Genomic DNA, 27,683 nt, shown 5'->3' with positions numbered 1-27,683 from the left:
GGACTCTCAGAAGAGAGACAAACATTCCTTTCATACTAATAAGGCAAAGGAGAGGATGCACACATGCAGGGAGGTGTGTACATGTGATGGAAGAAGAGTAAGTGATGGAAGAAGAATAAGTTTCCACCTGGTGTGTCTGTCTCCTCAACTGAGAGTGAAGCAAATGATGTCACTGAGATAGGTTAGAAAATAAATAAAAGGGGAGAAGAGTGGATGGAGTTGAGAAAAGGTCAAAAAAGAAAGTGGAAAAGCAAGTTTACAACAGAAGAGTAGTAATAACACGGGTCAGAACTAAGCATTTATTGGAAGCTGGCAGTGAAGTAGGCAGAAAAACAGTTCCTACACACGCCTCTGTCCTGGTCTCTGGGTCCCGGAAATATTTCAAAGTACATAGCAAGGGGGAATTTAAGGCTGTAGATGAAATTAAACTACCCAGCTGGATTACCCAAAGGAATCCCACAGATCTTTAAAAGTAAGAGAGGAAGACAAAAGAGCCAGTGTTATAATAAAATGATGAGACTTCACTGGCCAAAGCTGGATTTGAGGGTGAGAGGGGACTGGAACCAAGAAATGCAGCAGCTAGAAAAGACAAAGACAGAGACTGCTCCTTGAACTCCACAAAGAAATGCAGTACTGCTGCTACTGATTTTAGCCCAGTAAAACCTATTTTGGACATCTGACCTCCGACTATGAAGGAAACAAACATGCATTATAGTCATCTGTGATGGCAGCCTTGGGAAACTTACCAGGTAATCATAACAACACCAGAGCATAGCCACTCTGTGATGAAAACAAATTTAAGCACATTCTATATACTAACTCTTAATCCTCACAACCATCCAATAAGAGAAGGTCAGCTGCTAGTACTATTTCACAAATCAAAAACTGAGGCAGAACAAGTTAAGTAAATTGTCCATGAACACTCAGCTATCAATGGTAAAGAAAACATTCAAATCCAGATGGAATGACTCCAGGAGCCTTACTCTTAACCAAGAAGCACTATGGGTAGATTTACACATTTAAAGCAAGCATGCACTACCTGGAAAGCCTACGAAGGCCCAGATTCTGGGCCTCAGGCCCAGCAGTGGGGAACAAAAACACTGGGATGCTGCTGCTGCCATCAGACAACAGCCACTGTGCTCTTCTGCCTCTTTGAGGCTTACAGTAACACTGCAGCCTGACCAACACTAAGGTACCCAGGTACAGGTACGGGAAGGGCATCTATTAAATGCCAGGTACTGTGTCATGTATGTTTCAATGATTATCCTATCTAATATTGATAATACATATTCACAGTCAAAATGATCACTACCATTTTAGAAATGAGGAAATTGTGAGAGAGACAAAGGTTTGAAACCTTTCCAAAGCTGCCCTCTAAATACTACATTCTATGCTACCCTCTCAGGGAAGCAAACAGAGGAGTCTGTAAAAATAATCACAGGAATCACAGTCTGGTGCTAAAAGTAAAACATGGCTGATATTAAATCACCCTACCATTATATTCTCAAATAAATGAATTATTTTGGCCTTTGGCATACTACCTGCATCCTACTCCTAAACTCTCTGGCTACTATGAATCAAGAGTCTTCTGCTGTTTCAAGGCTTATAGCAGAGTAATCTCCTACACTGACCCCCTTTTCTCCATCACCTCAGCTTTTATGAATTTTAAATGGATTTATTTTGTGCTACCCTCATCACCAGGTTACACCTTTCTGGGAGATACCTGCACATACTTATCACTTGTACCAAACACCAATCTGTGTGCTCACAAGCTCTTGTCAGGGAACCTCTGGTTTTACTATACAGTGTTTTGAATCTCTGCATTTCTAGCTCTAGCTCTTTTTAATCTCTTTATACTTTCGGTTTCGTGTTAACAGGGACAAGAAAAAGATAAAGTTAGCAAAGTAACAAAAGTAAAAACTGGTAAAGATACCACTAATAAACCCCAACATGGCAATTCCTCATCCACACAGACTGAACCTGATGTTAATGTTATAGCTTGTAAACTAGTTCTGGTCATCACAATGTCCTAACCCAATAGTAGTATATGGAATAGCTGTGAAGAACCACTTAGCCAAACTGCTGCCTCTGCAATCTCATTTAAATGAATAATATACAAGAATAAAAACTTAGTATGCCAAGAAATATAGGTAAAAACTTGTTGAAGGAAGAATACAGTCTGATAAACAATCCTGAAAGTTTAGGAGGTAAAATTAATATAGCTCAGTGGTACAAATTAAAATCTGAACTACTCCATCGGGTGTAATTTGCTTGTCACTGTTTGTTACCTATGCCAAATTAGAAGACTCTCTTTCTCTCTGCTATAGTTAACTGTAAAATGCAGCTGTCAGGCACTAATGTACAGTTAGCATGAGGATTAAATGAATTAATATGTATAGAATGCTTAGTGTTTGGTACATAATGAATACAAGCACGATATGCAAAATATTATGAGTTGTTGGGCTGGGGATGTGGCTCAAGTGGTAGCGTGCTCGCCTGGCATGCGTGCGGCCCGGGTTCGATCCTCAGCACCACATACAAACAAAGATGTTGTGTCTGCCGAAAACTAAAAAATAAATATTAAAATTCTCTCTCTCTTTAAAAAAAATATTATGAGTTGTGAATAAAAGGTGTTTAAAAATCCCTCATGATGCTACTTGTACACTAAGAAACATTTTCTAGTAGGAACCTCAGACGGTAATACTGCGAATTCTTAAACATTAAGATGACTTTACATTTTTAAAATTACTGAAAACCCCATACTTCCCACTTAAATATCACTCTTCTAATCATCTGGGGGAAAGTATCACTTCCAAATGAATGTAAACAGCCCAGAATAAATTTTCCTGAAATGGAATAATTAATTACAAAGATGCTGGTGATTACCAGACTCAACACCTGTGTTTACAAATAGCAATGCTTCTGTGCATCATCAGCATTTACCAGGATGCCTTGGACAAAGCAAGAATGTTCATTTACAGGCCTAATTTTAAAACATAAACAAAGTACAAGGTTCTTCTTGTTTCATTAAATATACAGATACAGATATATACAAATATCTATATGTAATTTAAAGTGCTGTATTTTAAAAGGGTTGTTGTAAAGGTTACTAAAGTTAAGGGCTGATCACTATTCTAAGATGCAAGTTTTCTTTGCAGTTTTTTCTCTGTGATTCTAATCACTCTTGTTTCTTTCAAGTTACCACTTGTAGCCTTCTCACAAGCCCTCTCTACCCAACCCTTTGCCACCAAGTGTGGCCCCTTTCTTATTCTGGTGTTTTTTGTTTTTTTTTTTTAATCAGCTCTCCACTGTTATCTTTCCCCAAAACTTCCCATGTTATAACATGTAAGATTCTGTGACTGGCACTGCAGACTGGAGCAGGCCTCAGTTCACTGATGCAGCATCATATGGCTAAAACAACTAGCCGCTCCTAGTGGGAGGATTCAGGGTTTCCACTGGAGCACCTGGCTGGGCTCATCCCCCAGAGACAGATTAGTAGAGAGTTCATCAGGCAGTGTTATCTGCAGTCTAAAGCTTATGACGCACCACTCATAGGAGGGTATTTGGTAATCACAGTTTATGGTTAATGGTTTTTTGTTTACAGGGCTCTTAGGCAATACGTGGAGGGGTCAGGGATGGGCTGGGGAGGGGTAGAAGAGTAGGAGGAAAGACTTGAGAAGCAAGGGAGGCACAGGAGTGCATGGAAATGTTTAAGACTCTCTCCCTGAAAAGTGGTTTCAATCTTGTCAATCTCACTGTGATCCTCTATCTTCATATTTACTCTGGCAGCTTTAGAGAATATAGGAACCTCACATTCTGTGGGAAAATTAGATGCTATTTTTGGACTAGACAGAAAGTTGAGATCTGAAGAATTTCCCAATCATGATTACCCACTACAGCAATGCCTGGCAACCTTTATACATTTACATCTTTTAAAACTCATTTTATTAAATGTTTAATGAATATGAAAAAAAATGAGCATGACATAAAGACAATCAATACGACAAAATACTCAGGCACCAATCCTGCAGTTGAAGGAAAAACTCACCATTTTTAAAGCCTTCTTTGTGTCACTTTCCAATATGAACTGATAAAACATCCCTTTCCCACCTCAGAGGTAGTAATTTTCTGAATTATTGTTCATCATTCTCTTGCTCTCCCACATAATCAATCACTAAAACAATACTGTTTAGTATGATAACATTTTAATCCTGACCTGAATAGAATTATGTTCTCTTAAGGGACTGGATTTTCAGCTTAACATCCTGCCCCCAAGAGTCCTGTAGATGTAATTAGGCTTTTCAGCCCATGGAGCGACCCTGCTGAAGGGACACAGTGTCTTACAGGAGAGCTGGCTGCGCGTGCTCCACAGCACCATGTGAGTTTCCTCAGGAACTTTCAGGGCACATGGCACTCATCCTATTTTCCACTGTAATTGTATACTTGTTTCCATTCCTCAGCAACATCTAAAGTATTTACCTTGTATTTTTTGCAACATGGCAGGTATGAAATATACTTCACTATGTTCTATGAACTGCATTTAGCCAGCCTCTCACTACCCTGAACATCTTACTATGATCCACCTGAGGTTTCTGTCTCTGTGAAGAACCTGCTAGAGTCTTTTGCCCTTTTTCATTCTGTGCCACTTCCATTTTTGATTCAGAAAGGTAGAAATATATTCAAAATACTAATCTTTTTTTGTCAGGTATACGTGTTACATTTCTTGTGGTTTGCAGGTTGTCTTTTCACTCTATTTTTTGATGAACAAAACTTCTTAATTTCAGTCTAGCCGTATTTTCAACTTTTCCCATCAGGGCTAGCATTTTTTGTTTAGAAATTCTACCCTGCCTAAATAAAGATCATAAAAATATTTTCGTATACTGTCCTTCAAAGCTTTACAATTTTCTCTCCACATATGCCTGAAATAATTTTTGTGTATGGTATAAGAAAAGAATGCATTTTCATTTTTCTACCCCATCTTAATAACAAATTGGTCTGCCACTTAGTAATCTTTACCCTTTACCCACTAAATCTTCAACAGAAGATCTGTACAAATATAATGGATTTGATCTGGACTATCTATTTTGTCCTTAATCATTACATATATTCCTCCAAGATACCAGAGCACCTTAATAACTATAGCTGAATAGTCAATCTTCTTCTATCTCAAGAGTAACTGTATTATTTCTGGGGCTTTATTCTTCCATTTTAAGTTTTAGAATCAGCACTGAATACATACATCTATTTAACATGACTGACATCTTTCCAATATTGAATCTTCCAAACCATGAATATGGATTTTCTTACTTTTACTTAGGCCTATAATATTTCTAAATAAGATTTTATACTCAGCTATTCACAGTATTAATAAAAACCAAAGTGCATATAGGTGTTGAAATTTATAGACAGTAACGTTTGTTCTCCTTTACCTCTTAATGTGGTGAATTTCATGAAGTGGTTCTCTGTGCCACAAGAGAGTACAACAAATTTGGTGGCTTAAAAAGACAGAAATTTGACAGGCATGGTAGTACACACCTGTTATCCCAGCAGCTTGGGAGGCTGAGCCAGGAGGATCATAAGTTCAAAGCCAGCATCAGCAATTTAGTGAAGCCCTAAGCAAGTCAATGAGACCCTGTATAATTCAATTCCAAGTATATTAAAAAAACAACAACAAAAAAAAAAAGAAAAAAACACCAGAAATTCATTCTCTCAAAGTTTTTAAGTTCAGAAGTCAAAATCAGGTCTTGGTTGATGGAACTGCACTCCTCTGAAGGCTCCAGGGCACAATCCTTCCTTCTAGCAGTACCAGCTTGGCCTAGGGCTGAATTACTCCAAACTCTGCCTCCACCTTCACTTGTTCTTCATCTCTGGGGGTCTTAAAGCCCCCATATTTAAGGATCCAACATTAAATCCTGATGTTTTATTCTGACATAATTTAGTTCATCACTTCAGCAAAGATCCTATTCCTAAATACATACACATTCACAGGTAATAAGGATTAGGATGTGTATATGTATTTATGATGGGGGCCCTATGTACCCACTATGGGATTATTCTTTTTCTAAATTTTGAAATAATTTATACACATTTTTGGAGTTTTCTCTTGTTTTAGTTTTGATAAAACTTAGCAACATAACATTCTGGTCCTGTCTTTTTTTTTTTTATTTTTTTTATTGGTTGTTCAAAACATTACAAAACTCTTGACATATCATATTTCATACATTAGATTCAAGTGGGTTATGAACTCCCATTTTTACCCCAAATACAGATTGCAGAATCACATCGGTTACACATCCACATTTTTACATAATGCCATATTAGTAATTGTTGTATTCTACTACCTTTCCTATCCTCTACTATCCCACCCCCCTCCTCTCCCATCTTCTCTCTCTACCCCATCTACTGTAATTCATTTCTCTCCTTGTTTTTTTTTTCCCATTCCCCTCATAACCTCTTATATGTAATTTTGTATAACAATGAGGGTCTCCTTCCATTTCCACTGATTAAACTTCTTTTAAAATTTGGAGACTACTAAGGTTTGTACCTTCTTTCTGAGTTTGATTTCTGGCAGTTCTCCAAACCTTCCTCTAACCTTTAAAGTTCATCTTAAAGTCTGGAGCATTTGTAATTATGTTCTCTTCATTCCTAATGTTTATTTGTATGGTTCATCTTTTTTTCTGAGGCTTGTTGATTATTTTAGTTTTTTAAATAATTAAATTTGGCATTTTAAAATTCTTTTTAGCATTTTTTAGTTCAATAAATTTTGTTCATGTGCTTAAACTAAACTCTAGTTTTTGGGATTTATTCTTGATCTTTTAACTTCTTAAGTAGCAAGCCTCACTGCTGTTTTTCCTTTCCTATACACCTGTATGACAATACATTTTGTTTATGTGTCCTTGTACTACACTCACAAAGTTTTAACATACAATATTCCCATCATCTTTCAGGTTCTCATTTTTTTATCTTCCCTTTGGACTTTTTGTTTGATCCATGAATTATTTAGAACTATGTTGCCTAATTTCTAAATATTCAGGGCTCTTATCTTTTTGATACTGGTTCTGTGATAATACTGTGATCAGAAACTACAGGTCTATATTATACCAATTTCTACCATTTGCTAAGGTTTGCTTAAACCTGTCTCATATGGTCAGTTTTAAGAACCATGTGTGTCCTGAGAAAATCACACATTCAGAAACCGCAGTGTCTGCATGGACCTGTCACTCACAACATGGGTAAGGTACCACCTCTTTTATCTTGTAGAACATTTTTCACTTTTGTTAATTTATCTAATACCAATATGATGAAATTATTCAATGATAAAATGTAGGCATTTTTTACAATAAAATATAAAGAGAACTGAATCTTTATCATGTGATGTTAACCTCTAATGTCTAGGAATAATTTTTGCCTTAATGACTACCTGTTAATAATATATCTACTCTAATTTCTATTTTTAGTCATTATTTACTTACCCAATTTTTTCCATACTTTTCCCCCAACATTTCTCAATTTTCTCCATCCTTATATTTACATACATCTTTTGTAAATAAGAGAGGACTGGATTTTAAAATCTACTATAATAATCTTTCTGATATGATTATAAATAGTGATATATTTGGATTTATTTCTAATATCTTATTTTGTAATTTATATTTTTCTCTCTTACTGTCTTCTTTGGATGTGGATGGTTTACTCATTACATTTTTCTTCCTTTTACTATAGAAATTATACCCTGAGCTTCTATTCTTTAATACTTACATGAGAAATTTTAAAATGTACATTTAATGTATTGAACCTATAAGCCACAAGTCTGGTGCTCCTCCAATCAACAAAAGGAGCTTAAAGACAATGAAATACAAGGATGTGCCTCCCAACCTATGAGCCATTATTATGTATTTTTGTTCTTTATAATTTCATTTTGTTTTCCCAATAAATCAAACTATGATTACACAGACAATGTCCAGATTTAGCCAAGCTCATCATGTCTACTGGCAGCTCAGTCTTCCTCTTGCCATCATTTTCCTTCTCCCTTTAAGTATATCCTTCAGGATTTCCTTTAGAGATGGAGTGCTCATAGCGAATTTCATCTTAAGTTTTTTTTGTTTTTTTTTTTTTAAATCTGTATTTCTCCCTCATTCTGGAAAGTTAAGTGACTCTATAAAGGAGAATGATTCCTTTGGTATTTGGAAAGTGCTTAGTCAGAGTATCTAGTGTACCGCAATGCTGAAAATGAAAGCCTAACCATTACAGTAATTAATTTACAGACCCTGGTAAAACAGAGGTGTATGTTTTTGAAATTACAAGAAAATGGGAAGTTGCAAGAATATCTCAGTTTTCAAAACACAAGGATCTTTTGTTATATCTTGATTTTGATAAAACGGGAGAATTAAAAGAATCTCAGAATATTAAGAAACAAGAATAACAATCAATATACTTACCATGCTGCTTAGATTTCTTTTTCTTCTTCTTCTTCTTCTTCTGTTTTGGTTTGTAGTGATCTTTGTCTCTCTTCTCCTTTCTTTCTTTATCCTTTTCTTTTCTCTTACCTAAACAATAAAAACAAATACTTCAGTAATCATGAGTAATCCTGAGTGGTCCCTCTGTGGTTTAACCTAACAGCAGCATTTATGGCTTCAGTAGCTATTCCAGTCACCTGCCCAGAGTGGATGGATTCAATTAAATTGCTCATGTCATGAGTCTGGAACTCCTGCTTAGTTTATTGGACTATAAGAGGGGATCTTCATTAGCAGTGCTGAGAAATCCCAATTCCTGACACCTTGAAGTTAATACAGACAGTGGTTAAAACCTTTAAACGAGTAATATATTCAATTCTCATGTGGCAAGAAGTTAAACTCCATTTTTTAATAAAGTCCTCACAGAGGAGGATCAGCATTTCCATACATCATTTAATGAGAAAATATTAGAAGATTTTTTTAAAAAGACTGTTCTTTAGAATTTTTTTTAATAAATTAATCCATAAATAGCCCTAATCTTCCAACACTTTCTCTGTCTATAAGAATGAAGACTAAAAACAAAAAGGAAAAAATCACTTCATTATACTGTTTTTCCTTAAAGTTTTAAAGCATTCTTTCCCCCAATTTGTGGACCTTACATAAATGGATACCCTAGAACATTTTATTTCGAATTAAATCAGCACATATATTCTAGCAGCTATGGTTCAACTAAGAATGGTTTAGCCCACAATCTATCAACCACATTTGACCAACTTTCAGTGGCCCAACTTCCAATTACTTAAGCTAAAGAACAATGTAAGACTATAATCCATTACTGCATGCTTTTTTTTTTTTTTACTGCATGCTTTTTAATAATTACAGCACAGAAGACAGAAAAGACAGTAGAAAACTCAGCAACCTTTTCATCAGACATGTTGAAGAAGAAACCCTGAAAATAAATGACTAATGTATAATCTACCCTCTAAGTCTCAACAATATTAAGTGAAGGCTTATTTTGAAACAGCCATAATTTGAACTGGAGATGTTTAGAAACAAAGCAACTTCTCAGAGAAGTCAGACTCTCCTAACAATAAATACACATAAAATTACAAAATCTGTACTAAAGAAAGGGTATATCTGGAGCCAACTAACACTGATAAGCAGTAAAGTGGAGGATCATGTATACATAATACAGCTTTAACTGGGAAAAGGAAGAGAAAGATTCCGTCCTCCCTCTATCAAGCTTTCTAGTCTTTTGCTTAAATATAACTTTCTGTTCATACCAAATGCAGTTGAGCTTTTTTCTTCCAACTTCACTTTTTTTTCTGTTTTCAATATCCCTGTAGATTAGGGAGAAAAGATATAAATTTAATGAGAAAATTAGAAATATGGGGCAATGATTTCAATTATAATTGCTCACAAAACTCTACACAAATGAATTACAGTAGATGGCGTAGAGAGAGAAGATGGGAGGGGAGGGGAGGGGGGATAGTAGAGGATAGGAAAGGTAGCAAATACAACAGTTACTAATATGGCGTTATGTAAAAATGTGGATGTGTAACCGATGTGATTCTGCAATCTGTATTTGGGGTAAAAATGGGAGTTCATAACCCACTTGAATCTAATGTATGAAATACGATATGTCAAGAGCTTTGTAAGGTTTTGAACAACCAATAAGAAAAAAATAAAAAAAAATTTAAAAAAAAAAAAACTCTACACAAGATTCTTTGTTTCTAAAGATCCACGTTATTTTACTGCCAGAATAAGAAATAAGGTGGAATTTCTTGCTTTCAAAAACCAGTAAGTTAAGGGTCATTTTTTGCTCCCTGAGACTACCCAGTGTCAATGCTGGTTCTACGATATTCTAAGAGATAAGGCCTTGAGTATGTCATTTAATGTCTCTGTACTTCAGTTTTCTTATTTGTCAAACATAAAGATCTACCTGTGTTTTTATCACGATTATGTGAATCAAAATATGTGAAATGCTCAGACCAGTGCCTAGTAAATAAGTACTCTTTCTGACATTCTCTTTTGTAGTAGGGTAATACTTTGAGACAACAGCATTTCAAGAAATAGCATTACTAATAACCATAAGCATCAATGAAGATAACTGTCTGAAGCCACCAGTAAAAGTCTGCTATAGCACCACAGCCTTTGGCAATCTTGAAGGTGCCAAAATACATTTGAACAGTGGATCCACGTACCATTTCTGCTTCTGTAGTTCTGACATGAATGCTACTCAGGCTATCCAAATGAAATATATTAAACTTCACGTTAAAATACACCATTTTTCAACAAACTATGTAAGATTTTTAAGCTAATATTTAACCTCTTCTTGCCTTAAACAAACTTATTCCTCTGAATTTCATCATGATTTGTTAGATAATAATAGCCAAAACAGAACTATTCAGCAAATTATTTTTGGTCCACATATAAAGGTAAACACAAGGGAATGTTCACACATAAAAGTAGTCAATCTTAATGTCACTTAGGTAATATTATCTAATAGTCCAAAATACATTTTTAAACCAATATTGTACCTCCATAACAGGGTAGCTAACTAAAACAGATACCTTCAACCAAGCTTCTCAACTCATATTCAGTCATTCCCAATACTGACACCTTATTTGTGGTTAGGGTTAATCTAAGCAATACACTATGGTGCATTTACAGTATTATTTTGGTTTATTAAGTTATGCAATAATATCATCTCCATTTATTAGTTTTTTTATTTTTAAAAAATAAAAAATAATCTATAATGGTATCAAAATAGCATTTCATTCATCTTATTTTAAATACTTTACATAATTTAAACACAAAATATAAAAATATCACTCAAATTTTATATATATATATATATATATATATATATACACACACACACACACCAATAAGGCTTTAATAAAGTTTCAAATTAATAAGAATAGTGGTAATCTCATTTTTTACAACACAGAAAATAAAAGGGACATCAGAGCAGAGAGAAATACAATTACATTTCCTTATTATCAAGACTTTTGAACAAATCAGTTTCTTTTTACTAATCCTGGCATCTTGGAAACCTCATTAGGCAATATTTTTTTGAAAATGGGAAAGCATTTATGATTCAAAAAATAAGACATGTGGTTTCTAAGTTCTCAGTGGGCACAGATACATTCAGAAGCAGTACTTGACAATGACTACTGGCTCTTAGGCTTTTCCTTCTCTGGAGCTCTGGATATCCAGGCCAAGAGATGGAGCAATTTGAGATGTCCTGGGGTGGAGTGGGGTATGAGACCAAATGAACTGTCTTATTGGGCCACTTCACTGACCATAATATGCTCCACTTTACCCCACCAGCACATGAAAGATAAATGCAGTGGCTATGGACCATTACTTCAGAACAATGAACAGTACAGGAGAACTGATGCAGTCAATCTCAGAATGCTTTCAGAAGAGCTAGTTCCAGAGTTGGTTTTCACATGTTCCAGTGGCTACCAAAACCTTTTAGATATTGTTAAGTAGAAAAATTTCAAAAGTGAAATTGGGGAACTGGTCAAGGGTTGTTGACATTTTACACAAGTAAGGATATTAAAATAAATATTCAGAAATAAAATACTGACTAGAATTTTGATACTTACACACAAATAAACAAAATAGACCTATTCTAGAACTCAACAAAATATATACCTAGTTTTCTAAGAAATTCACTATAATGCTTTTATTTCAATACACCAGAATTTGAAAACCTGAGTACTAGAACATTAATATATTATGATTTTTAAACTAAATTTTATCAACACAACATTTTCTTCAAATAAACTATTATGTAGAAGTCTAATATATAAACAAAAAAGCAAAAAACAAACGGAGCTACTTTGAAGTAAAAGAGGTAGAACTCTGAATCACACCTGCTTACACACAATTTCTAAATCAGAAATGTAGAGTGATTTCTCAAGCCCTTTCCAGCCCGGACTCTTCAGTTTAAAAAAGAAACGACTCCACACTCTGTAGAAGCCAGAAACATTTGTGGTAGGGGTAGAGATAGATCATGAAGTCTGCAGTTGTAGTTTTAACAATTCTGATAAGTTAAAAAACAATTTAAAACAAAAAGGCTCTTAGTAAATTCACAGTTAATGTTGGGATAGAAATTAAGGCCATTTTAAAACCAGCCAATGTCACTTTAGGTTCTTTCTGTCATGCTTTTTTATAACACTAACTCAGACTAATAATCCCTACATTAAATACATTATACAATATTAAATAATCTCTATATTAATAAAACCTACATGTGTTTTTTCCTTAGTGAAAAAAAGTATGTTAACCAATCATTAATATAATTCACAAGCTCTTTATAAGGGGATTTACTAAGAAGAGCTGGACTATTTTAACTATAATGAGAAATTTACATATTTATTTACTTACTCTTATCAACATTTCATTTAAAAACTAATTCAAGATATGACTTTGAATGAAAATGAAGAAAAGTTTAATGAATTTCAGCTAAAACTAAACTAAATCAAATTACCTAATATTTACTGGCTTGATAATGAACATCCTGATAAGGTTATACAGGTACATTCTTCATATACACATGTTAATCCAATGTTTATATCCACATTAACTAAAATAGTCTGTGATAAACAGACCTAAATATCCCATATTTATATACTATCTTGCTCAAAAATGAGAAAAATGAAGATCTGTTACTAGAGGTATTTCTTTGAAATCAGGGCTATAACTAAAAAATTTAAAACTACATTCATATAATTTTCATACAATTTACAATCCCAATTATGTCTTTACAGAATATGATCATTTCTAAGAATAGATGAAAATTAATAATCCTAACATATCATGATGTTTTCTTTGACATAAAGTTGGGCTTCATCAATTAATTCATTAATGGTATGATAAATGTTCAGAATTTTAGAGCCCAAAGTGACCACAGACTTCATACACATGAAAAGTTGAGTTTCAAGGAGGCTGATCTGTTTAATTTTTGCTTAAAGAAAGTAAGAACCCAGGGCAGGTGGGTGGTTCCTCCAGCACTGCTCTGTGGATTTACTGTCAACCTAGCCAAGATCACCTAAAAAGCCGTCTCTCAGCCTAAAGCCTCCTAAGAACAATCTTTTCTTCTTTTATCAAACAGTACTCGTATAGATCTTAAGTGATTTACATCTTACATTAAAATTGTTGTTACTATTCATTTTTAGCTTTATGTCACTTGTAGATCTCAAATTCCTTAGGGCACATTATGTATCTTGTGCATGTATAGTGTTCCCTACCTGAAAACATTTTGATGAAGAATAGATATATGTGGACCTAAGATCCCTTAGAAGACAAGAAAAATTTTTTTGTTTTTTTTTTTTTTTTACAAAAGGGAACTTTTAAAAAACTTGATCTACTCTATATTCCCAGACATTAACAAAATTAAATTCTTCTAAGACTGTATCCATACCTCAAATTGTTTGGCTCTGTTAAATAAAGCACTCTGACAAATAAAATGAAAATAAATGTTTTCCAAATCAATGTTTTACAAATTTACAATCACTCTTTTTTGCTAATGTGGACAACATAAGTATTCCTAACCTTGGTTAGTCATGTTACCATCCATCCCAGTGGAAGAATGTAGATGGATTAGTGCAAATGCATTATCTCTACTGGAAAAATAATGAAAAACAAAATTTTAACCTGTTATGAACAGGTATATATAATGATTGGATCATTTGCATAACTTCATCTACTTCAGCACCACTGCTAAGCTAAGCATTGCTCATGTGTCTTGTACACAAAAAAGACCTGTTTGCTGAGCTACTTCCCAGTTATCAATTAATATTCTCATCATTCTAAATTCCTCAGGAGTTTCAAATTAACAAAAACCACCCAGAAAATGCCACTGATGTGTTATAGTACATAATGCTTTCTAGAAAAGCTTTAAAATTAAAGAATAACCAAATTTCTTTTAAAAATTAGATGAATAACAACCGACCAAATATATATAAAGAACAATAACATAAAAACTTAGTGTCTCAACTCTAAAACTAAGTTGGAAGGCAGAAGAACTCCAAAATACTACAAAAGAGTGTAGAGAGGGTAGATGGCAAAAATATTGCAAAAAGCATGCAAATCACTTATAACTTCAATGCAAGCAAAACAGGCTAATATTTTTTAATCAAAAGCTGTCCAATTAGAATGTGACTTAAATTTCATTACTTCCATCAAAAGATAAAAAATTTAAAAAGTGGTCACAGAAACAAATTAAAATACTATGTATAATCCTTTAGTTAAACTTACTTTCAGTAATTAACATTTAAGACCATGCATTGCTTACTTGATGTAAGCAATTAAAGTGCCAACTGTCAGAGGGTCTTCCACGAACACATCTAAAGATCCATCACATGATAAATCTAAACTTCTCTCCACTTTCCCAGGAAACTATCTTACTACATTTCCTCCCAAAATAGTTACTACTTTTTATTTAAAAAGGAAATAAAGACTGGAGTGTATTCCCTCTACCCAGTATATTTTAACCACGATGAAGAATAAGAACCACATCCCAAGGTAGTCAGGTGCATCTCTATAAATATGCTCAAAATTCGGGGAAAAAACAGAGACTAAGATAATTACGAGCAGAATCACCTGGGTAAAACATTTCCATGCATAATTATCACTCTGATATTTTAGGATATGTATAATCTGGGTAACATAATACTCTTAGTAATTGTATAGCCACTTGTATTGATCTATAGTTCAGTCTTACCAGTATCAGAAAATTCTTATGTCAAGAAAAATATATTTTCACGTGCACATCTAAAAATAACTTTTTCCAATGGATACATATCATTATAAATTCAACATGTTTTTTCATCTATTTGATACAGTAACAAGTGACAGAATGTTAAAAAAATTACATAAGACCTTCATCAGGAAAAATATCCCAAAAGGTTAATGATAATTAAGAAATATTGTGGAAAGGGGGGAAAGAAAAATTAAGTGCCCTAAGAAAAAAACAAACTTAGAAAAAAAATGTCCAAAGACAATGGACCATATTTAAGAAATCATAGGAAATATTTCAAAACTTTCAAGTCTTCAGATGTGATTCCTGTTTTATTTTAAAACAAAATAAGGAAAAACTATCATGTGTAAAATACTTTAATCTTTATAGATAAAGTAGAATTGTAAATATTGTATATTTAATAGTAACATCTTTACTTTGAAAGAATTAAAGGCAATAAATTCAGAATAAGTATATGTTTCTCAAGTCACCTCTATCATTTTATTTCAATATACACCACAACTAGAAAAGAGCAAGTAGCATCAAGCCTCACACTTCGTCTAAGGAGCTGATAAAGCGGTTTCATGCAAGATGCTGTTAAATACCATTATCACCAATACACCTGGCTGCAAATCAAAAAACTGCTCTATGTTCTCCACTTCAGAACTGACTCAAGTCAGACCTCTTTCACCTATCCAACTCCAAATCAATAATTTACTAGAAAAACATCTGAAACTAGTATTTGCTTTTTAAAAAGCTTACACACACACATATTCTTCACATGGTTATAATTCTGTGAAACTTATAAATAAAATAATGCAACCATATATGGAAATTATGAATTAACACTGTTAGATTTAGAAACTCAACTTGATAAAATACCTCCAAATATGCTTTCAGATTACAAAAAAAATAGAAAATCATCCAAAAACTGTTAAGCATTCTGATTTTACATATTAGACTCCCCAAATAACAATGACAAATTGCACTGTATCTGGGGATTCTGCTCCTAACTATGGAATTATAGGTAAGATACAGGTATAAGGTTAAATTCAAATTAAGTGCCTCTTAATTATTAAATTCTATTAAAGTCTTCAAACCTAAGATTTGATCCCATTAAGTAACTTCTAGTTCCCAAAGTCAGAATTTCCTTAATTATAATGAGCTCTAATAATTCTAATTAGAAGTAAATATATAAGAAAGAAGCAAGTAAAAGCTATGAGTGACAAGGAAAGAAACAAGTCCAGGGAATAATGATAAAGAAAGTGATCTCATCAAAGAAATTTTAAACCAACAGAAACTATCCTCCATATATTACCTGTAGGTATTTATGAAAAGAAATCATCTAGGAATGAAAATGCTTATATTCAGTCACAGCGAGCCTGTTGTAAGTTCTCCATACCTGCTGCTGCTGGAGCTCCTCGCCCATCAGTCACTGCTTTGGAAGAATGATTGCCAAGCCTCTGTATATCTTCCTTTTCTGCCCTGGAACATTCATTGTGGAGAGATGAATTGGGGGCTAGTGGCACTGCAACTTCTGAACCACGACTTAAGTCAAGAGGGAGACAGGGCCCCATCTTCTCAAGTGGTAAATGTACAACATCAGGCACTACATAAAATAAAGAATGTAACATAATATTAACATAGAGAAAATGGCCCCATTACTATCAATACGGATTAGTGGTATTTAAATATGCCTGGCACAAAGAAGGCACCTGATAATATTTGTAGAATAAAGTGCTTATAAATCCTAAAAGATGTAAGAAAGGAAAAGCAGAAATTTTTAACATTCTAATAATCTTTATATTTTAGTTTTTTCTTTATCTTCCTTTATGTTTGGTTCTATAGGAAATCAATATACTTTACCCTCTGGTACTGAAGACTCTTGCTGATTCTGAGAACTGATGGACAATACTTTTCCATCAGTGGCTGGAGAGGGAGAAGAAACCTTTTCTACAGAATCATCAGGCATGGGTAAGGTGGCTAACCGCTGAGATCTTCTTCTCCGCTCACTATGCTTGCAAGGTCTAGGGGGATTCACAGGCTGTGGAGGACCTAGAAAAAGATCTTCAATGTTCACGAAGCAGATACATACCAGTATCATCTTATAATATTTAAGGAGATAAATGGGAAAAATGATTCACATTCTGCCCTTTGGTGTTGTTACAAGATATCCACAAGGAATGGCATGTTCCAAAAGTAATCAAAGGCAAAAAGTGTGCCGTATTCACAAAATGAGTTAATCAAAAATTCTAAAATCTCAACTAAAGGAAAATAAAATGGAAACTAATTTCAAGTTGCTCCCCCCAGTGACAGACTATAGTCAATTCTCTAACTGCAGATCACTGTGTAAATTCCCATTTTTCCTTTGGGAAAGTAGTCTCTTTATAGCAAAAGCACGAGATATATACACATATATATCTTTTATATGTATATATACTCTTTTGCTACATTCCAAATCTAGACAATCTAAGGGAAAAAAAAAAGGCAGGGGACAGAGGAGACAAAATTCTTAAGACACATTATATTCAGTGTTTTAATTTTCCTGATAAAGGAAAACTAACGTAAATAACTATCCCATCTTCATCCCCCCAAATGGATTTTTTATAAATATATGTCTGGGCCTGATTCATTAAAAAAAAAATGAACACAAACAAATTATTCATTTTGAGCAAATAATGAGAATTTTCAAAAGAGCATGACACTATTCTTGCCCTTTTTTTTTAACAACTTACATAGTCATTCAAATGTCTTTTAACAATATAATACAAATGTTTGGAAATCTCCCTTTTTTTTGTTATTTGAGATTTCTTCTTATTCTTACTTGGCATACAGAATGGTTTGAATAGGCAGAATTATGTAGGCCAATATACTCATGCTAATTTAGAAAAAAGAGTGGTATAAAGAAGTTGATATTTTTGATATTTAAGAAAAATTTGTAACAATCAAAATGAAAAAGATATTGTGATAATGGGAAAGAAATTAAGAATATAATTCAATTGCTATGATAGTATGGTCATAATACTAAGATATAAAGCAATTTCAAAATAAAGTGCTTCTAGTGACATTATTATATAAGTGCCATACTGGAATGAAGATTGCGAGGAAACACTTTAGTTTTTGTTCCCATCCTTTCTTCTGACTCATTTAAAGAACAAAGCAAAAACAAAGACAAAAAATAAATTCTGATCCCAAATTGAAAAATATGGCAAATTACTGGAAAAGAGGTTACTATGTTTAATCGATCAAAAGTTTTCTCAATGCCAACATCTTTGTTCTTAAGGCACAATGTGGAATAGATCATAAGGAAATGTATCATATTCATTTATTGATGATGTTATTAATTCATTTGTTGTTATAAAGAGCTAAAGAAAAGTGTCATTTACCCAGTAACTTTCCAAATAACTGCTTTTTACATCTCTAGCCTGAAATATGAAACTAATATGAGAAACTCTGGCTCTACATAAATTTTGTCTCGTATATAACCAAATCCATGTTGAAAGAAGACTTTTCAGAAGACTAAGTTAATTCTTGAAAGATCAGTAGTACTGAAACAGCAAAATCTTTAAAAATATAGTCAAGGAGGCATTCTTCTCATTTCATTAAAAAGACCAAATTCAAGTCTGCACCGTTAACAAAAATAAATAAAATGTATTTCAGAAGATTATAGATAGGTGGGGATACTAACTAAACCTATCCATAGGAATAGTGTTAGGAGTTAAGTAAAAATATCTACATGGGCCTTTCTTTATCTCTGTTTTTTGGGGAAGAGTAGGTTTTGTTTGTTTGTTTTTTGTAATGAATCAGGCCTCATTGAGCTTGGATTATTAGTTGAGGAGAGTGCAACTGCAGTGGAATTTGGGTTACTAAGATGTAAGGTTTCTCAACCAGCAGAACCAGTAGTACAGTCTCTGAACAATAAATCATAAGAAATGTCTACAATTTTTGCCCCTGAAATAGTTTGCAGCCTTTCCTATCATACGCATTTAAGTTTGAAATTTTCAAAACAACTTCATAAAAATACAATATAACTACAATCAAACTTTTTAATGTATCTTATAGGATAAGTAACTATTTTTTAAAAATCTGTGCTCACTAGTTTTATTTATCACTGAAGAAGAAAGCTGAGATACAAGCGTCAAATCCTCGACTTGTATTAATTCTGGGGAAAGTGGTGATTTAGGGGGTTTTATACACCCAGAAGAATCTCCAGATTCATGTTTGCATTTCTTGCTGCGAGCCTTCCCTGAAGACAAAGTTGAGGATAACAGTGCAGGTTTCTGAGTGTTGGCAGAACTGCTAATGTCAGCTTCATTTTTTTTCTGACTTTGAGGTTTAGGTGAAATCGCCTGAATGAATAATAAAAAATTGATATTTTTATTTTGGTTTCTTCATTTTTGTTCTTGTATTCTATTTTGATTGTTAAGCAACTTTAGTATCCAAAAACATTGTTAAGCAACATATAACATTTCTATTACAAATGAAAAACCAAAAAGAACCCCACAAATTATTAACTAAAAGTTGAATTGGCTGTCTTTAAAGGGATACTGTCGACTTTTCACCTTAAATTTTAACGTACTATCCGTAATACTCTCAGAGTATCAAACATTGTCTTATGGCATTAATAATCATTAGGTAAATAAGCAGCAGTATCACTTTTGGAGAATCAGAGAAATACATTCAAACTTTTGACTTTCAGATTTTTCCTATAAAATAATTCAATTTAAAAAGTTGAATGTGGACATTTCCCTTAAGTAGACAGTTTCCCTTTAAAGAAAGATCTCAACAGGAAAACAATGACCAAATTAACGAAACATTATCTTTAACTCATTTTAATGCTGAAAGCTAGAGTTTCATAAGCATAATGCATCATGAAATCAGAGCCACCAGCAATAGAGAGTTAAAAGACTAAAAAACAATACAAAACAAGCAACAACAACAACAACAAAAAAAAACCAAAGAGATAAAGTGTAAGTTAAAAACATTGGATTTTAAAACAAAATACGTCGCATTCTTAGATGAGAATTTTTACCTTCTTCCTGCCAACTGATACTTTTAAAAAAAAATTAGAACTGTGTCAGTTCTTTCATAAAGAATATTTTTATTCACTTGGCAGTAAAATTTTCTACATATGCAAAAATGTGTGAATGTGTTCACTGTTCAAAGATAACAGAAAATAGCCACATTGGATGGGTTTGTACCCTATTGTGAGGAATGCCTATATTCTCTATTTCTGATAACAGGTATCTGAGAACAAACAAATGATACACTTTAAAAAAATCCATTCCATGACAGGCCATTAAAAGGAGTAAAATTGCAAAGCTGTTAACTAATACCATGAGCAACATGCTTGTTCCCAAGAATGCTTTTGACTTCCATGTATTTTGGGAGGGCTGACCATCAAATTTGTAGTCTGCAGTTCTCTGGAATATGAAAGATTATTGCCTGGGGACCAAATTAATAATTCTGTTCCCATTAAAGTAAATGTCACTTAAATTTTGGTGGGAAAAAGTGTACATCTGGTTATGTAGGGCACTGCTGGATGCTTTACAGATGGCATGCTGGACATACCACAAGAAAGGCCTGCTGTCAAGGGTCCCACTCATTCCGTTATCATCATTTCTATTCTTGGATTTACTCATTATACATGTGTATAAGTGGTATTAGTCATTTCAAAAAGTACTCTATAAATGGGAAATATTCCTAAACTCATCATAAAAGGTGTTGCCAGAAAAGTAATTAGAGCCATTACTTGTAAATAAACAATTTTATTGTTCATCTTCACATATGTGAAAGACATCACTACAGCATCCATTACTCTTGAGTTACAAAGTTATAAAACAAGATTTTTAAACTTAAATTAATATCTTGATAAGATGCTTAACTTCTAAACAAGGACAGATTAACATTTTTTAAAACTTACTGAATTATTATGCATCTAATGCAAATTTTATCCCAAAATAAATATAACATGACATTTCCCTAATACAATTAAATAATGTGTGATTAATAATCTGAGAATGGGGTTCAAGACCAAAGTTTGAATGTTGTAAAAATATAAATAAAATAAATCCATTAGCACAGTAAATTCTGGCTATAGGCCTGTTATCAACCTGTCATGAGTGACAATATTTTGACAATATTTTGACTCATTAGGACAATAGAAGTTGGTGACAATCAACACCTCCCTGTAGCACTATTGTTGATACCAAATGAGATGTAATTAAGAGCTGTATAACTCGGCTTTTTAACCCTGAAGCAGGGCTAACATGTAGAATAAAAAGTAACAGTTTAGTTATAAAACATTTTCACACTGAAATCAACCTGAATGACAAAAAATGAGGAACAGCATGATGTTCCTTAAAATCTAAAATAATTTACAAAGTTTTAATTATTGGTCTCTGTTACAAAACTGGCAAAGAGCTTTCAAAAAACTATTTTTAATTATGCAAATACAAACAGCCGAGTTATTCCATTTTCCTCTATTTCCTTTTTAACTCAATATCAAAATATCATTTTCTGTACTTCTCTCTGAAATGGGTGTTGTTCTCTACCTCACTTCCACATAAGTAATTTTCACAATCATATTCACCTCACAGAATTGTGCATAATGAAAGATTGACATTGTAATGAATTTTCCAGAAACATTTTATTACCCAAGTCCCTGATATATTGCATTCTGAAGATACCATAACAGTGGTGAAAGCACAAAATATTGTTATATCTGGGACGTTGAATATAGTAATACACAGTAAAAAAAAAGTCATTTAAAATTTGGCTTATATACTGACAATAACGGCAAAGACTTAACCGTTTGCTGATCACAAAAAATCAGAAGGTATGAGTCATTGACATATTAATCAATGGAAAAGGTGATTAATTTAATACAACATTAAAGGAGGCACCAAAACAATGCACTGTTATCAAACCAGGCCTAAAATAACACTGAAAAACTCAATACAATATCAATTAAATTTGGACTGTTCTTTAAAACGCATATAGAGAATAGCAAAAGGTACTCATTTTAAAGTATTCTTTATTAGGCTACTAATAAAGAAAATCAAAATAATACAAAAAGGATATATTAAAACTACATTAAGGCTCAGATTTTAAAACAGGAGAACCAAGGAAATCCATTTATGGCTATTACTGTGTTCTTATAGTCTTACAGTGCCTAAGAAGTTAAGCCCTTCGAGAATGTTAAAGCATGCACATTTCAGTATGTACAGGTATTGTGGGAAACCGAAGGTAGCCAAGGCAAAATCTAGCAACTGCAACCTTCACTTTTAAATCCCTCTATTAGGTGGTTAAAGACAGACCCTTAATAGTTTTTTAAACTCTCTTTTTTATTGTAGTTATTAAAATATACATCCTAGCAAAAATGTATGGCTCATTGATCAATTCATAAAACACATAGTCTAACAACACCAATTATTACAATATAAAAGAAACTTCTTACAAAAGAAGCTTTATTTGATGTCAAAAAACCCTGTTTTAACTCACAAATGAAAAGTATTTGTGTAAGGGTCTTTTTATAAGCTATTTAAAGGTGATCCAGCTGGAAGCATATACCCTGGGATGCCTGTCTCCAGACCTTCAAATTTTGGAGACAAAGGCTTTAGTGCCAGTCTATTGAAAACAAGCTCTAATGAAGTCTGTAGTTTATCTGTATAATACCTTGGAGAAGGCAGAGTTAAAAATGTATCATCAATTAATTAGTTTCCTATTCCCATATATGATCAAAAGGGCAATGTCAATTACGTGGATACTACAGCTCCGTGATCATTCCAGTGGGAACCTTGAAAAAAATCAAATGCTACCATTTCATACCTGCTCCAGCATTGGAGCTGTTTCATTGTAGTCTTCTTTTTTTTCAGCACCATCCACCCCAACAGCTTTGGATGCCAACAAACCTTGAGAAAAATTGTAGAGATGTCTTATTAGAAAAAATATTGTTTTCACCCTCATTAACTTCTCAAAAATTTTAGCAGTTGAGATTTCCTGTACTTTTTTAATACATAGGAAGTAAATCTTTCCAATGTTTACTTTTCAAAAATGCAAATATCTTTAATAGTAAGTAAGGCACTGAATCATAAGAGTTGATCGAGTAGGGGTGAAGAATTTTTAAATGACTCTGGAGATCCTTACGCACACACATACACACACACACACACACACTTATTTTGTACCAATCTTAAATTTCATGGCTTAAAAAATCCACATTAAGATTTCTTAGATGGCTAATACTCACAAAACAGACTAGAATATGAAATAACTTTATTGTATTATTAGCTAAAAATGTCCCAAATTTTTTATTTCACTGAGCTCCTTTAAGTTTATGTATTTATTATTTCTGCGCCCAGTTGTATCTTTTCTTCCAAGTTTCAAAACCACTGGAAAATTCATTTTCCATTAAGAGAAAAACAAGTGTAGATCCTTCATACAATATCTGAATTATAGCTTTATTCTACAAATGATGAAAGAAATTGTAAGTTCCAGTTTACTCCAATATAATATACCACTAATTCTCAATTTTAGAAGCCAGAATACTTTATTTACGACATATATATGTGTGTATGTGCAGATATACACACACAAAACATAACTCTAATTAATAAATTTTAGACATTTACTTGGTTAAAATTTCTTTGCTAAGTCTGTCAGCACGTTCAATGAGGCTGAGTTTATAAGCTCATCATAAAAAGTTGTGTTTTTGTTTATGGCCACACTACTGATAAATGCTTACCAAAAATCATTTGGCCACTCAAAATCATTGGTTCAAAAGAAGACTTTCTAAAACCTGACAATATTAAATTTATTACAGCAATTATACCACCTTTATTTACTAAAGTTGTCTACAACATCATTTCACAGGAGGAAAAATTGCCCCAAATATTATATAACACAGAACTATCCACAGGGAACATGGGCCATGAGATAACCACCTACATAGCTTGTTTCTGTCTCATATGACATAAAATGTAGATTTAAATGGGAAAAATAATGGTGTAAACAATTTTACAAAAAAGTTTTTAAACTGCAACTTCAATCTAATTCTGAAAATATTTTTACATGACTAAAAAGGATTTACCATGGAATATTTCTTTAACAATTAAAACTGTATTCACTAGGTTTTTCTTCTCAAGCTAATCAATGAATGATTGAAATTAAAGAATAAGAATTAGGGAACCAAGTTTTGTCAAAGAACTTAGCAGAGGTTCTATTTCTAAGGACTATTTAAACAGAACAAATATTTGCTAGTTATCATATCAAATAATTATATCTTTTATTTCCTTTAGTATAGATGGTAGAGAGAGCTTTTAATACTCATGAATAAATGGGATGAATCATAACTATAAAGTTAAAAGTAAACCAAACAATTCAGCTTTAACCTGTGAATTTACATTAGACAGTACAGGCCCAATTAAGTCCAAACCCTTCCCATGTGTTGGTTTGGGAAGGAAAAATAAAGCCCTATAATGTGCTCTTAGAATGTAACAGGATATTTAAGAAAACTACTTAAAATAGACTAAAAGAATACTTGGCATGTAGAGAATTCAAAAGCCCAAGTATGAACAATAAAATTTTGTAATACTTTATATACATAATAACTTATTATTACTAAATATAAACAACAAAAGAGGATAAATAATAAAACATATGCTTAAAGAGAGGAGTCTTATATCTGCTTTAAGAGGCAGTCCAGAACCTGTTACCTTGACCTGCTAATATTCTAGGAAGAAATGTAGTATCAATAGAAAATGAGAGTTAACTGAAGGGAAATATATACAAGTGAGATTAATTTCAATAATTAGCAATACTTATTATCAGTATATATTCCTACAGAAGAATATCCCAAATGAATGCAGTTTCATGGTATTAATCATTAAATAGAAACAGAATTCATTTCTATTTAATAAAATAGATGAGTTTCACCCATAAAGTCACAACTTCACAACACTATAATCGGTGATAAAACACATGTGTGGGTACCAACAGGAATAAATAGAATACATCAGTGGTCCCTGGAATGCCAAGGGGAGTACAAGCAAGAGCAAAGTGGTTACACTTTTGATCTACTTTTCATCCAGGGATTTCAAAACATCTTTTTGTTCTCATCAAAGATATCTGGATGGATATTATTGTCAGTAAGATATTACTGGTCAATTCAAACCCTGGGTTTTTAAAAATTATTTCAAAACTTATTATGCTGCACAAAGATATCTAAACAGGCAGAGCTTTCAGAAACTCCTATGAATGATTAGGAACTGTACAAACTGCTGTTGTTTCCTCTTATATCCCTTGACAATTTCTATATTTAAATAGACTCAAATTCAGTTTGCTTGAAATTTTGTTCCCAACAGGTCTAGATTCCCAATTTTCTGTGTAAAATTGTCTATTTTAAATCAATATGCATATAGCATATAATATCAATAAGATACATGGCAGAATGAAAAAAAAGATCCTGAAAGAATGAAAAAAAGTATGTTATATGTAATATATATATAACAATGTAACAATGTAACATATATAATATGCTATGAAATATATGATATATACAATATATAATGTATATATTTATATATTGTGACTGTAGCTTAAAGATCTCAAAACTTCTTAGGAAATTTTGATAAAAGCGATTCTTATATCATTCTCTATACAGAAATCAGGTTTAGATAAACTGTAGGGTATGTATGTGGGGAAAGAGAATAAAAAGAGTGCATAAATACAGAATTAAATGTATCCACCTATTTTTAGCTAGACCTACCTAAAATAGTAAAATGAAATGGAGTGTGGGAAAGATCAAGAAATCATGATCCTAATTCCACTTCCCCTTAGTATTAAAGGGAAAAAAGGAAACACATAGATAAGATTGATAAGTTTAAAATATACCATTATTCCAAAACAAAATAGCTGTCTATTAGTTCTCATTTCTATTTATGGACCACAAATGAAATTTATTGTACAGAGGCCAGCCTAAGTTTTCAAGCATTGAAGACAATCTTACAATATCTATTGTCTTTTTGCAGGATAACAGTTATAACATGAAATCAAAAACAGATGAAAAGAGATGAATGACCAAAAGGAACATCATACACTTAAATCTTCTGAGTAAATAAAGGGAAAAGATCATAATGGCTTTACATTCTTAAGATCTTATGCTGTACTGTGGTTGCTGCCAAACAGTCACACTTGAGATTCCCAAGGAAAAGTGAAGAGAAAAATCCCTCCACAAAAAGGCACAGGGCATTTCTAAGCAACCAGGATCATAACTTGAAGCACATGGTAAAATATTTCTTTTTCTCCCCAACTACTGTGTTCCCAAGACCGTGCAGAGATAATGCAGCTGTTTTCTTTTTTATTTCTTTAAATGTTGAGCTTGATCCTCCCAGTAAGGCCTATAGAAGAGGCATATGTAAAAGTATATTGACTGAAACTTAAAGCAGGTTATCCAGACTGAAGGAAACAAACAAGGCTGGTAAGTGGCAGTCGAATCCTGTCAGCACCACTTCTGTCTTCCTCCATCTCCACTCCTCCCGTAGAGCTGTTTCAATCTTTGTATCCAGGGAGTTAGAAGTACTATCCCACTTCTGCCCTGCATGAGCACTGGGGTTCAAATTTCAAGACAAAACTGAAATCTCAAGTTGCCATCAGAACAATAACTTAGAAAATATTTTTGCTTTCTCCCAGGCTAACAGTTTCTAAAGAAAGGGTTTAATGGGTGAAATGATTTGAAATATTCCTGTCCTGGGAGACAATAAGCCCTATATCAGAGAAAGGCATGAAAATAATATAAACAAGTAGCAAGAGACAAAATATCCTCACCTGTTAAAACCAATTATAACCATGTAGATGAACACAGTAATTCAAGAGTGGTTATAAGGAACCCTCACTTTTGAAGTCAACTTTCGGTAGGCTTCTTCTCTTGAGAAAATGTTCAAAATGTGTAATTTATTTTTACTTCTAGGTTTGACAATAAAATTAAGCTTCTTCAAAATATTTAAATAAATGCCAACAAAGATTTATATAACTTTATTAGGCCAAAGGCACTAAAACCATTTTGTCTTAAAAAACAGAATATATGACTATATCATTAAAATAACTAAACTCACCTTTAACATGTACTAAAAAAAAAAAAAACGTGAGCACTAGTGTTTTAAAGATTACAAATATTATTTTGAACAGGCCTTGGAAGAGACAGGGCCTAGTATGATTGGCCCCTACTCTAATACTTCAATTTCCTCTTTTATGAACACAAACAGGCTAGGATTATCAGTATTTTCGATCATTTTAGCACCATAGGTTGATAAAAGCCAATAATCTGCTTTTTACAGTAACTATACCTACTACCAAAGTGATTTAAAAACTAGGAGATTTTATAGCATTTGAACTTATCAATATCCTCACAACACCCCTGTGAGGTAGGTAGAAAATATTTGCTATTTTTCCACATTAGAAAAAACCAACAATATTGA

At 33.0% G+C, this 27,683-nt stretch overlaps 1 protein-coding gene across 19 annotated transcripts in view; it reads right to left on the bottom strand.

Moving 5' to 3' along the window:
- Phf20l1 (PHD finger protein 20 like 1) overlaps positions 1-27,683 on the bottom strand; it is a 70,115-nt gene that overhangs the window by 16,431 nt on the left and 26,001 nt on the right. For 17 of the 19 annotated variants that reach the window (XM_048802144.1, XM_048802150.1, XM_048802143.1 and 14 more), the window contains 6 exons: positions 23,038-23,120; positions 19,304-19,556; positions 17,074-17,262; positions 16,610-16,816; positions 9,737-9,793; positions 8,439-8,546 (listed from right to left, as the gene is read on the bottom strand). In XM_048802144.1, the coding sequence (XP_048658101.1) occupies positions 8,439-8,546; positions 9,737-9,793; positions 16,610-16,816; positions 17,074-17,262; positions 19,304-19,556; positions 23,038-23,120 (897 nt within the window). Of the gene's footprint in view, positions 1-8,438; positions 8,547-9,736; positions 9,794-16,609; positions 16,817-17,073; positions 17,263-19,303; positions 19,557-20,959; positions 23,121-27,683 lie in introns of those variants that run through there. The other 2 variants (XM_048802153.1, XM_015486499.2) reach the window with 1 other exon arrangement.

The sequence above is a fragment of the Marmota marmota genome, unplaced genomic scaffold (assembly GCF_001458135.2).
Source record: "Marmota marmota marmota unplaced genomic scaffold, marMar, whole genome shotgun sequence".
NCBI classification, from domain to species: Eukaryota; Metazoa; Chordata; class Mammalia; order Rodentia; family Sciuridae; genus Marmota; species Marmota marmota.
This window is presented reverse-complemented; position numbering and strand designations above follow the sequence as displayed.